The sequence below is a fragment of the Salarias fasciatus genome, chromosome 10, assembly GCF_902148845.1.
Source record: "Salarias fasciatus chromosome 10, fSalaFa1.1, whole genome shotgun sequence".
NCBI classification, from domain to species: Eukaryota; Metazoa; Chordata; class Actinopteri; order Blenniiformes; family Blenniidae; genus Salarias; species Salarias fasciatus.
In genome coordinates this window covers 27326092-27339887 of record NC_043754.1, presented here as the reverse complement: position 1 = coordinate 27339887, position 13796 = coordinate 27326092, and the positions used below count along the sequence as shown (strand labels likewise).

Genomic DNA, 13796 nt, shown 5'->3' with positions numbered 1-13796 from the left:
TAATTCAGTGGCAGCAGCAGGTCAAAGGTCAAAGGTGAAATCTCTGGCTCTGGGTGGACAGGAGGGACGTCCTGCTCACAGGCCGGTCTCTACAGAGATAATGAACCCAGGATGACTGATCCTCCTGGTCCTGGTCCCAGACCAGATCCTCCTGGTCCCAGACCAGATCCTCCTGGTCCCAGACCAGATCCTCCTGGTCCCAGACAGTTACCATAGCAACAATCCAACCTGGTGTTCTGTCCAGATGAATGTCCGTGTTCTCATGGTTAATGTTCAGAGTGTGTTAATGTTCAGAGTGTGTGAATGTTCAGAGTGTGTTAATGTTCAGAGTGTGTTAATGTTCAGAGTGTGTGGTTCTCCGCTCTAAGCTGTTCTCGGGGTTCTTCTCTCTCCCTTTTTCCTTGAAGCTTTGTGGAAATGTTGCCTTAAAAAAGACGCTTACAGAACATCAACAGAGAAACCGAGAAGCCCGTCCAGTGTGTGTGTGTGTGTGTGTGTGTGTGTGTGTGTGTGTGTGTGTGTGTGTGTGTGTGTGTGTGTGTGTCCCAGCAGATGAATCACATGCCACTCAGCTTTATAGCCTTATTAACACTGAGCGCACGTGACGAGTGGAGCGCACGAGAAATAGCAGCATTTCTTCATCACTCGCCTCCTTTGAGTGTGACCACACACACACACACACACACACACACACACACACAGGGATACTGGCTCCGTTTACAAGACATTTTCAATTGAGACGCAGAAGCTTCCCTCCGTTTGGACAGTTTGTCCTCAGGGAGAGGTCACCGGGTTAAAGGTGCAGTGTGACCTCAGGGAGGGGTCACCGGGTTAAAGGTGCAGTGTGACCTCAGGGAGGGGTCACCGGGTTAAAGGTGCAGTGTGACCTCAGGGAGGGGTCACCGGGTTAAAGGTGCAGTGTGGACGAGGTTCAGCCACTGAGCTAGTTTTCAGTCTTGCAGTACCACTCTGGACCAGAAGGGGGTGTCGGGAGCCACCGGACCTCTCTGGCGCCCCCTGTGGCAGCGCTCTGAGCTTTAATAGCACTGACACTGAGGCGATGCTGAGGACCCGTGTCCATGGCAACCATTCAGGTCATAACCTTCACTGTATTTCAGGTGACTGTTTATAGAGAGATCGAGACGGACGGACGGACGGACGGACGGACGGACGGACGGACGGACGGACGGACGGACGGACGGACGGACGGACGGACAGACGGACAGACAGTAGGGGTGCAACGGTTCAGTCAGCCCACGGTTCGGTTTGTACCTCGGTTTTGGGATTACGGTTTCAGTTTGGTTTCGGTTTTGTTGACTTTTGGAAAGTCACACAAGAAGTTTGACTTTCCAAAATATTCATTTTATTTTGCTTTTAAGAAAACTAAATGATGACAATGCCTTAGTCTGAACTATTATATGGCTGATACATGTTATCAGGGTGAGGTTATCAAAATAAAATACAACTTAATAATTAATATGGAAACAGCAATACTGTGATGATTAAAAGATAACAATGGCAATAATAGCAAATATAAAATTTAAATATAATAAAAATATTAATTATACTAATGTGATAATAGATATAACCGTACAATATCACAATAACGCTGATCAGAGTCATACAACCGTACTATCAACAGCAATCAAGTACAATATACATCCTTAAACCAATTCTCTCAATAAAAATCTGGAGAGTTTATGACTTCATTTCATTCTGTTTATGTCTGTGTGTCCAGCGGCGGCGCACCAGACCAATTCACCAGTCAGTTTTTTTCTGTTACTTGGGACCGAGTTGATCGGGATTCGGGACGACGTGGCTCGGGGCCGGCGAGGACCGGGACGACGTGGCTCGGGGCCGTGGCGACAGTAAACGGCCATTAGCGTTTGGGACAGCCGGTGCTTCTTCAGACTCCGGTCTCTTCGCCCTCCGCTCGCCATAACTTTTCTTTAGTTTTTCTCCTTCCTGTCTCAGTGTGAGACACTGAGCCCAGCTTCCTCCTCAGTGGGAGACTCCGCCCACTCGGCCATGTGCTCGCCTCCCATTGCACAGTCGCTGCATATGAACGAGCGGGGTGGGGTTTTGTACAGGGCTGGGGGAGGAGGGGAGGAGGGCTGTCTGAGAGCCGGAGAGCAGCTGGGCTGGATGGATGCGTCCCGCAGCTGTTAGAAATGAATTAATTGTAAAACTGAAAAAGCGCGCTTCATAGAGGCGAATTGAGCCGTGCAGGGCGGACCGTACGGTTCGGTTTTACACCGTTGCACCCCTAATAGATAGAAAGATCTTTGTTGTCACCATAAGAACTTGTTAGGCGACAGGTATGTACAGTGAAACATTGTTTGGCGTCCTCTGTGGCAGACTGAGGACATTATAAAAACATAGATACATATATAAAAGAAATATAACAAAAGAGCAAACGTGGGGGCTTCCGGTTGACATGTAGGGGGAAGACGCACAGCTGAAGGCTCCCGGCTCACTTCTTTGTTGTCTCCCTTTAGAAAGCTATTTTTCTGCTAGTATGAGCAGCTCCAAGAACAAGGAACCAGCTTACAGCGGACACACTTCAGCCGCGCGTGCTGCAGCGAAGTTAGCATCCTATGCTAACCCTCCGCCGACAGCGACGCCGACAGCTACGCGGCGGCCGTGGACCAGCTGTCAGCGTCACAGACCGAGCCTCTCTCCAGGGAGAGGTTTCCTTCTTGATTCAAGAAGCAATGAAGCCACGGCAAGCTTCACTGGACTCGCTACAGACGACGATGAGCTCTTTCCACAACCGTCTCGCCTCCGTTGAGTCTGTAGCGGTGATAACTTTGAACGGCTAACGGCAGCGGAGTCCACCATCAAAACGCTGCAGAACCAGAACCAGGTGCTTCTGGACCAGGTCGATGATTTAGAAAACCGCTCGCGCAGAGCTAATCTGCAGATACTAAACATCCCTGAAGGCAGCGAGGACGGCAGGGACCCTGAAGGTCATACCGGGGCTTCTGAAGCAAGCTCTGGGACAGGGCTGTCACAATCGAGATTTTTTTACATATTCGAATATTTTTCATATTCGCAATTACCGTGAATTATTTATTTTATCCACACAGTTGCATAGAACTCAGAATCTGACGTCATGGCCGATCAAAAGCGCTAACATGCTAATGCTAATACTACAGTGATCATCAACTGGCAGCCCGCGGGCTGAATACGGCCCGACGCACCGTCCAGGCAGGCCCGCGACGAGATTCCAACACACACACACACGCGCAGCACCCCCCCCCCCAGTGGACGCATGCCCCCCCCCCCAAAATATATTCGTCAATCGCAATTTTTTTTCCTGACAATTAATCGTGTCCTAAAATTGCTAATCGCGACAGCCCTACTCTGGGACCCCATGTTTTTCCTGCACCGCCCGAACTGGAGAGAGCTTCAGACCCGGCCAGAGATCATCTCCTCGCACGTTCTGGTGTGCTTCCCCAGATTCCAGGAAAAGGAAGCGGCGCTGCGCCGGGCCAGAAACAACGAGCTCAAATATCAAGGAGGCGCTCTGAGGGCCTATGGAGACGTCAGCACAGCGCTCGCTGAAAAGCCTCGTGAGCCAGGCTCTGTACAGAGGAACCTCACATTTCACATGCTGTACTCACGTCCACTTCACCTGGTGAAGCACAGAAGTTCTCGTTCAGAGGTTCGGCCAGGAGCAGATCTACATCTGTTCAGTTCTGGTACAGCCTGTTAATGACTGAGTACGTTCACGTATGCAGCGCCCCTCAGACCCAAAGTACAGACTCACACTGACTTTATAACTGGACTACTGAACACTCGGTTGTACACAAACCTCTTTTGTTATTTTTCATATACGTGTGCTGCAGTATAGCTCACGTGTTTCATAGACGCTTAATTATTCTACCATTTTAATTCAGGTCACATTTTAGTGTTAAAACTTTACCAATGACTGGGCAGAGTCTTCAAGAGGATGTGCTACCAGAAGTTTTTGAAAATAGTGTTCAGCCTGCCGCTTGCCTCAGAGAGAGGGACAGGTATGGGCTTAGTTCTAGTTCCAGGTCTGTTTGAGTTTTGTGAGTGGGACAGGGTTTGGGAAGGGGACACGACCACTGTTTGCAACACTTGCTCACTTTTGTTAATTTTAGGGAAGAAACATCGAAAGCTGTGCACTTCATTACAGTTTTATTCTTACTTAATTCTTTCTTGCCAAATCACTTTTCTTTATGGTTAAAAGTGGTTCATGGTAATGATGCAGAGAGGGCCGCTATACGCTCCGTTTAAAACATGTGGAACTGCCATATTGATTCATAAGAAAATCCAGTTTAATGCAAACACTGTCATCTGGGATCCACAAGGAAGATTTATAGTGGTCTCTGGGCTTCTCTGGGGTTTTGGTTAACATTTACATGATGAGAAGTTCATGAAGAAAATAATCTCATTGATTCCAGATTTGAATTCACAACTATTGATTTTTGCTGGAGATTTAAACTGTGTCATGAATCCAACATTAGATCGCTCTAATCCTAAATCCATTAACCTTTCCAAAAAAGCCAAGCTACTCTCAGATGATATGGACCAGCTAGAAGTGTTGACCCGGGGCGTTTTTATATCCGCAGAGTAAGTCCTTTTCTTGTTGTCGTCTGTACGCCACTCATATAGCAGAATAGATTATTTCTTTATTGACCAGTCTCTGCTGCCCTCTGTGACAAAAGCTGAATATTCAGCTATAGCTGAACCAGGCCGCGCCCTGTATTGTTAGATGTTGCATTCCCTCTTTATCGTTCAGAACGCCCCTTTTGGAAGTTAGACGGAGGTCTCCTGGCTGATGAGGCTTTTTGTGAAATGATATCCCAGAAAACTGAAGACTTTATTGAATTCAACAAGAAGGATAACGTTTCCCCTTCCGTCCTCGGGGAAACACGAGAAGCCGTTATCAGAGGTGAGATTATAGCATCCTCTGCTACGGTCAATACATTGAAAAGAAGTAAACAAGAAGACCTCATTAAATCACTGTCTGTCTCCCCGGAGCTCTTTCAAAGAAACAGTGTAGTCTGCTTTCAACTGAGAAGACGGAGGACTCCTGTTAAAACCACGGGGCTACGTCTATGAACATGGTGATACAGCTGGCCGACTGCTCGCTCACCAACTCAGGTGCCGTTCAGTCGCTCAACAGATCCCTCAAATTCAGACAGATAATGGTGAACTAACTACCGGCCCAGAAGAGATTAATGAAATGTTTTATTCAAATGTCCATACATCAGAGATGCCGAGGGACAGAACAGCCATGGAACATTTCTTCAAGCTTCAGGCTCCTTCTATAAGCATTTCACACAGAACTGAGACCACTAAAACATACAGAAATCATAAATGCAATAAAGGCAATGCAAAGTGGCAAAACGCCTGGTCCTGATGGGTACCCCATACAGTTTTTTAAAAAGTTCTCTCCTAAATTATCTAATCTCTTCCTTGATATGTTTACCGATTCTTCATCCCACGGGTCACTACACTGACCGAAGCATCAGTCGCTCTCTTGCTTAAACCAGGCAAAACGACACAGAATGTCGCTGATATCGACCTATTTCCCCCTTCTAAATAGTGATGTGAAGATCGTAGCCAGAGCCCTTGCCTTACGCCTAGAAACTACAATGCATGATGTAATCTCTCCCGACCAGACTGGTTTTATTTCGGGGCGTCATCCATTCACAAACATTCGCCAGCTTTTAAACGTTACTCACTCGCCCGGGTCGAGTGTGGCCCCCAAGGTGGTTATTTCAATGGACGCAGAAAAAGCATTGACAGGATAGAACGGGAATATCTATTTGCATGTTTAAAAAAGTTTGGTTTCAGGTCTAACTTCACTTCATGGATTAAACTTCTATATACTTCACCTAAAGCCTCTGTAATTACAATGGTAAGCATTCACAGTATTTCCAATTGCCAAGGGGAGCCGCCAGGGATGCCCTATCAGCCCGTTACTATTTGCCGGGCCACAGAGCCTTCAGCCAAGACCCTCAAATCACTCCCACCACTAAACGGGATTCACAGGGCGGGGAAGGAGTGCAGAGTAGCTCTGTATGCTGATGACTTACTGATGTATGTTACGGACCCCGTTTCAAGCACTCCTCATATCATCAGAACTCTAAATACATTTGGTATGTTTTCTGGATATCAACTGAACTTTAGTAAAAGTAAATGTTACCCCCTCAACAATCTGGCTCTCCAAATACAGGATAATACCCTACCGTTCTGAATGGCTAGAAAAGGTTTTAAATACCTGGGCATAAAAATTACAAGAAACATGCAAGAGCTCTATCAAAATCTTTCTTTAAATCTATTGATAAAGTCCTTATTTCATTTCTATGGGATGGGAAGACACCCAGAGCACGGCGAGAACTACTACAGAGGCCTAAAATGCAAGGAGGCGCAACTCTTCCAAATCTCTGTTACTATTACTGGGCCTCAAACTTTCAAAAGATGATCCATTGGCTTCATTCCCCTGATCCACACTGGTGTCACTGAAGCTGCATGTTGTCTTTCAACATCGCTCAGGGGTCACTTCCAGCCCCCCTCTCTATCTCACGATATACTAAGAATCCAATTCTTATGAATACCCTGAGAACATGGAATCAATGCAGGCAGAACTTATACACAATAACCACCTTTTTTCTCCAGCTAGATTAGACCCGGAATTTATTCATTGGCAAAGACGCGGCATTTGCAAATTTAAAGACATTTATATAAACAAGATCTTTGCAAACTTTGAAGACTTATCAATAAAATGTCCCTTCCTCGATCCAGTCTATTTCAATACTTTCAAGTTCGCCACTTCCTCCAGCATCACGACCCCAACTTTCCACATGTCATCAATTTCTGGCTTAGATGATTTGTTTGAAAACCTTCTTAACCTTAAAAGACTAATTTCAAGAATTAATAACTGTTTCACTGCTTTTTAAAACACAGCCCTTGAAAAAATCAGGGCAGAAAGATGGATGAATGGGGGGGGGTCTGGAGGAAGTCATGTGGGACAGAGCTCTACAGAGAGTGAATAACAGCACCTCCTGCGCCAAACTAAACATAATACAATTCAAGATTTTGCATTGTCTTCATTTCTCTAAAGCAAGATTGGCTGAAATCGACCCCAATATAGATGCAAACTGTGACAGATGTCAAAACACTCCTGCAGACTTAACCCATAGGTTTTGGTCATGCCCTGCCCTGACAGCATACTGGTCGACATTTTTAAAACACTGTCAGAGGCACTTAATATTTCTCTCCAACACAGTGCGCAATGGCTATATTTGGTATCACAGGTAGTAGTCATTCTACAAGGAGGGAAAGACATGAAGGTATCACTGCTTTTACAACGCTGCTGGCAAGGAGAATATTATTACACTGGAAGTCTAAAAACCCGCCTAACGTGTCTCTGTGGTTTAGCGACCTAAAGCAATTCACGCAATTAGAGAAAATAAAATACACTATCAGGGGATCCAGGGACAAATTCTTCTCTGTATGGGGTCCAGTGTTAACATTTCTGAGTCAACTCAAAACCGTGCCCAGCTAATAGCCCTCGTACACTAGCATTGGTTTTATTAGCTCATGTAAACCACAGTGCTCAGTACACAGCTTCAGTTATGCATGTGTTCTCCCTCCTCCCCTTCTTTCTTCCCCCTTTTTTTTTTTGGTTTGGTTGTGTCTATTTTTTTTCGGTTGATGTCTTATATGTTCTTGAAGGGATGCGGGTGTGGGGACGGGGGGAAACATGAGCCTTATTCTGAGAGATGTCTTTACAACTCTTATATGTACGCGTCTTGTGATACTGCCGCCATGCAATGTGATTTTGATGCTCAATAAAAAAAAAAAATATTAAAAAAAAAAGAGCAAACGTGAAACGGTGTGCAGAGCAAAAAGAAGAGCTGACACACAGGTAAATGCACACATGTAAAGTGGCTCTGTGCTACATGGGTGGCTGGGGGGAGCTGGAGGCAGCTGGGGGGGTCATCAGGCCTGGAGGGGGTGGTGGGGGGGCAATGGCTTGTGGGTAGAAGCTGTTTCTGAGTCTGTTTGTGTGGCTTTTGATAGTCCGGTATCTTTTTCCCGAGGGGAGGGGGGAGACAGACGTGTTCACAGGCTCGGGAACAGCTTTTTGAAAAGACTGGGGCTCCGTCGCCATGGAGACAGCAGAAGTACTGCTCTTGTCCCTGGTCCTGCTCCTGCTCTTGTCCCTGGTCCTGGTCCTGCTCTTGTCCCTGGTCCTGCTCCTGCTCTTGTCCCTGGTCCTGCTCCTGCTCTTGTCCCTGGTCCTGCTCCTGCTCTTGTCCCTGGTCCTGCTCCTGCTCTTGTCCCTGGTCCTGCTCCTGCTCTTGTCCCTGGTCCTGCTCCTGCTCTTGTCCCTGGTCCTGCTCCTGCTCTTGTCCCTGGTCCTGCTCCTGCTCTTGTCCCTGGTCCTGGTCCTGCTCTTGTCCCTGGTCCTGGTCCTGCTCTTGTCCCTGGTCCTGGTCCTGCTCTTGTCCCTGGTCCTGCTCCTGCTCTTGTCCCTGGTCCTGCTCCTGCTCTTGTCCCTGGTCCTGCTCCTGCTCTTGTCCCTGGTCCTGCTCCTGCTCTTGTCCCTGGTCCTGGTCCTGCTCTTGTCCCTGGTCCTGCTCCTGCTCTTGTCCCTGGTCCTAGTCCTGGTCCCCACAGCTGCAGCAACCAGTAGTTCCAGCTCACAGAACACTGAGATCCATGTTTTCCTCCAGAGTCTCCACACCTTACGAACATCTGTCTCACTGGAAAGGCGGAGTACAGGCAGTGTACAGGCGGGGTACAGGCGGGGTACAGGCAGTGTACAGGCGGGGTACAGGCGGGGTACAGGCAGGGTACAGGCAGAGTACAGGCGGGGTACAGGCGGGGTACAGGCAGTGTTCAGGCGGGGTACACGCAGGGTACAGGCAGTGTTCAGGCGGGGTACAGGCAGGGTACAGGCAGGGTACAGGCGGGGTACAGGCAAGGTACAGGCAGAGTACAGGCGGGGTACAGGCGGGGTACAGGCAGTGTTCAGGCGGGGTACACGCAGGGTACAGGCAGTGTTCAGGCGGGGTACAGGCAGGGTACAGGCGGGGTACAGGCGGGGTACAGGCAGTGTACAGGCGGGGTACAGGCGGGGTACAGGCAGGGTACAGGCAGAGTACAGGCGGGGTACAGGCGGGGTACAGGCAGTGTTCAGGCGGGGTACACGCAGGGTACAGGCAGTGTTCAGGCGGGGTACAGGCAGGGTACAGGCAGGGTACAGGCGGGGTACAGGCAAGGTACAGGCGGGGTACAGGCGGTGTTCAGGCGGGGTACAGACAGGGTACAGGCGGGGCACAGGCAGAGTACAGGTGGGGCACAGGCGGGGTACAGGCAGAGTACAGGCGGGGTACACGCAGGGTACAGGCAGTGTTCAGGCGGGGTACAGGCAGGGTACACGCAGGGTACATGCAGGGTACAGGCAGTGTTCAGGCGGGGTACAGGCAGGGTACACGCAGGGTACAGGCAGTGTTCAGGCAGGCTACACGCAGGGTACAGGCAGTGTTCAGGCGGGGTACAGGCAGGGTACAGGCAGTGTTCAGGCGGGGTACAGGCGGTGTTCAGGCGGGGTACAGGCGGTGTTCAGGCAGGCTACACGCAGGGTACAGGCAGTGTTCAGGCGGGGTACAGGCAGGGTACAGGCGGGGTACAGGCAGGGTACAGGCAGAGTACAGGCGGGGTACAGGCAGAGTACAGGCGGGGTACAGGCAGAGTACAGGCGGGGTACAGGCGGAGTACAGGCGGGGTACAGGCGGAGTACAGGCAGTGTTCAGGCGGGGTACAGGCGGGGTACAGCAGTGTTCAGGCGGGTTACAGGCAGGGTACAGGCAGAGTACAGGCGGGGTACAGGTGGGGTACAGGCGGGGTACAGGCAGTGTTCAGGCGGGGTACAGGCGGATACAGGCGGGGTACAGGCAGTGTTCAGGCGGTGGAGGGGAGTCCTCCTGATGTTCATCACACAGCGTCGGGGTGATGGGAAGAGGTGTTGGTGTTGCTGGTTGTGAAAACAGTCCCGTTGAGACAGACTAACACAAAGCATCAGTTTCAGAGTAGGGGTGGGGGGAGGGGTGCTTTAGAACGGGGGGGGGGGGGGGGGGGGGGGGGGGGGGTTCTGCTTTTGAAGGGGCAAGTCACAGTTAAGTCTCCCGGAAATGAATGTATGTCAGTGTAATGCCCCGTGGAAACACTACACTGTGTGGGGGTGGGTCGCAGTGTGTGTGTGTGTGTGTGTGTGTGTGTGTGTGTGTGGTGTCTCTTGACGCAGGAAGGTCACCACTAAGCCCCTAAATGTGCCTCTCTGCCTGCGAGACTAATGCGTGTGGAATTCCTTTTAAAAACCCGCTACTTCATCATTTGACGCGTTTCCACGCGAATCTGTGCGCGTGAGGATAGAACTGCCAGAGTTTCCCAGACGGCTGGAGACTTCTGCTCACATCGGCTTCGGTTAATTACACCAAATTGGCAGATGACTGAATTTAAAGCGCGGTTTTGGAGAGAGTCCACGGCGATTGGAGCCGCGCGGCAGGGTGTCTTCAGGCGCGGAGCAGCGACAGCAGCCAGTTGTAAAAGTTGCTCTGAGCCTCTTCTCCGCGCCGCGACACGAGTCTGAGAGCAGCCGAAAGAAAGAAGAGGTCTCATAAAGCTCTTCTTATTCGCCGCATTTCTTCCCATATTGGCATTTTCCAGATGGAGGAGAAAAACCTTAAACATCGATTCTTTTGAAGGCAGTTCTGCGTCGGGGATCGGAGCCCAGAGCGGCTGGTTCGGGGCTCCGGCAGGCCGACAGGACGCGTCCTGCTCGGGGAGGATTAGACCCCCCCCCCCCCTCCACCACCCGGCACACCGCCCGTCATTCCGCTTTCTCAACTCCTCGGCGCCCGCAGGTGAAGCGGGTCTGAGGCGGGGGGGGGGGGGGGGGGGCGGGGGGGGCACCGCTCGCCACGCAGACAGTCGATGAGCCGCGGACCGGACGCGGGTCTGCGGGACGAGCCCCGCACTGGAGCCGCGGGAAGCAGCTGCGGGGGAACAGCTGGGGGAGAGGAGGCGGGGTACGGCGGGGGGGCAGCCTGCCTGCGGGGTCCCTACCTTCTCGTCGAGGCGGATGATCCGCTCCATCTTTCCGTCGTCCCGCAGCAGCTCCCGCAGCTCCGCGGTGCTCAGAGCTCGGTAGCCGTCCGGGCAGCAGCCCGCCTCGGCCGGCTGGGACATCTTCTCCGGGAAGAACGCGCCTGGAGACGGTCTGGAGAGCCCGGGTCCGCCGCACCGCCGTCACATCTCGCGCACATTGGAATGCCGAGAGCGCGCGAGGCGTCAATCAGCCAATCAGGACACTTCCGGGGGCCCCTTCACAATAATGGCACATCTCGGAACCGGGGAGTTTTCGGTTTTAGAAAATAGCGCGTCCTGATGAGAGCTTCGGGGTCTCGCTGTTTCCAGGGTCAGCCGGTCTTCATCTGGACCGCGTCCCTCCAGTTTCTTCACACGCCTGTTCAGTGGAGACTGTTTACAGGCCGTTAACCTTCCTGGCCGCCAAGTAAACCCGAAAACCCGAGAGCAGCGTCTCCTGTCTGCTCACCTGCTGCCCGGAAACCAGACCTGCCTCAGGGTAAAGGCGCGTGCGCGCGTGTGTGCGCGCGTGTTTTCCTATCCTTGTGGGGGCCAAATGTCCCCAAAAGGATAGGAAAACCTGGAACGATGTGCCTTGTGGGACCTTTTTCCGGTCCTAATGAGGGGAAACAGTGTTTTCTTGACCATGTTGTTGTTACTGAAAAAAATAAAAGGTCAAAAACATTTCTTTAGGGTTTGGCTGTGTGGTGGTCTGGGTCAGGGTCAGGGTAAGGGTCAGGGTTAGGGGCTAGGAAAGGCATTATGTCAATGAGTGTCCTCACAAGGATAGAAATACAAACCTGTGTGTGTGTGTGTGTGTGTGTGTGTGTGTGTGTGTGTGTGTGTGTGTGCGTTCTCGTATTTCTATCCTTGTTGGGGCCAAATGTCCCCACAAGGATAGCAAAACGTGGAACGACGTGCCTTGTGGGGACCTTTTTCCGGTCCTAAGTAGGAGAAACAGTGTTTTCTTGACCATGTTGTTGTTACTGAAAAAAGTAAAAGTGCAAAAACATTTCTTTAGGGTTAGGCTTTGTTGTGGTGTGGGTTAGGGTTAGGGTAAGGGTCAGGGTTAGGGGCTAGACATGAATGGGAGTCAATGGACGGTCCCCACAAGGATAGAAATACAAGACTGTGCGTGTGTGTGTGTGTGTGTGAAAGAAAGGCAGCCCTGATCTTCTGAAGCACATCCAAGCCCTGTTTCTGAAACTATGGGAAGAAGAGGAGATCCCTGCACAGCTTAGGGACGCCTTGATTGTCTCCATCTTTAAAAAGGGGGACAAGGCTGACTGCGGGAATTACCGTGGCATCTCTCTCCTGTCCTCCGTTGGAAAGCCCTTGCTCAGGTCTTGGCCAATAGACTCACCCCCCTGTCAGAGAGCACTCTTCCCGAGTCCCAGAGTGGATTTCGCCCAAGTAGAGGCACCACAGACATGATCTTCATTGCTCGCCAACTGCAAGAAAAATGCCAGGAACAAAATCTACCACTATACATGGCCTTCATAGAGCCCACGAAAGCCTTCGACTCAGTAAATCGTCAGGCCCTTTGGCTGGTCCTGGCAAAGACTGGCTGCCCAGAAAAATACTTTCAGGTACTGAGACTGCTGCATGACAACATGTCTGTCACTGTACTCAGTGGCAGTGGAGACGAAACAGAACCCTTCAGAGTTCACACGGGAGTCCAACAGGGATGTGTCATCGCCCCAACACTATTCTCCATCTATGTTGCTGCTATCCTCCATCTCACAAGCCAACATCTGCCCCCGGGGGTCAAAATTATGTATTGAACCGACGGCCAACTTCTCAACATCAATCGATTCAGAGCTAAAGGTCAAACCTCCACCATATCCACCATGGAGCTGCAGCATGCAGACCATAATGCTCCGTAGCCTCTCAGAAGAGGACCTTCAGAGCATCCTGTCTGCTTTTGCCAGAGCATACAAACAGCTCGGTCTGGCCGTCAATATAAAAAAGGCTAAAATACTCCACCAACCACCACCGAGCTGCAGCCCGCTCGCCACGTCTCCAAACATCTCCATTGATAACATCCGACTGGAAAATGTGGACCACCTCCCGCACCTCGGCAGCCTCGTCTCATCGAAGGCTGTCATTGATGATGAAGTACACCGCCGCCTCAGCAGGGCCAGCGGGGCCTTCTCAAGACTAAGGAGGAGAGTCTCCAAGTGAATACTAAAGTCCTGGTCTATAAAGCAGTGCTGCTCCCCGCTGTCTTGTATGGATCAGAAGCCTGGACCGCATACAGCAGGTACCTGAAGGCACTTGAGGCACACCGTCAGAGACGCCTCCGAAAACTCCTCAGGATTCGCTGGGAGGACAGACGCACCAACATCAGCGTCCTGGAGGAGGCGAACATCCCCACCATCACTGCCACCACTGCCCAGAACCAGCTCGGACGGATCGGCCATGTTGTCCGAACGCCTGACTCCCGCCTCCCAAAACAAGTCCTGTACCCCCAGCGAGCTGCAGGGAGGCGGGCTCCGGGAGGCCAGAAGAAGAGATTCAAGGACAAGATGGAAACAAACCTAAAGAAGGGCCACAAAGACCTGAAAGCTTGGGAAGACACGGCAACCCACAGGGAGACCTGGAGGAATATTGTCCCTGAGGGCGTTGCACAGCACAGTGCTGACCTCCATCATGCTGCA

The 13796-nt window shown here is 51.0% G+C and overlaps 1 protein-coding gene across 1 annotated transcript in view; it reads right to left on the bottom strand.

The window, feature by feature from the left end:
- The window catches only part of vps37d (VPS37D subunit of ESCRT-I), a 30374-nt gene extending 19026 nt beyond the window's left edge, over positions 1-11348 (bottom strand). Inside the window, 1 exon segment of the mRNA XM_030101599.1 lies at positions 11116-11348. Within this exon segment, the coding sequence (XP_029957459.1) occupies positions 11116-11238 (123 nt within the window). The 5' untranslated portion in view covers positions 11239-11348.
- Between the last annotated feature and the right edge of the window lie 2448 nt (positions 11349-13796).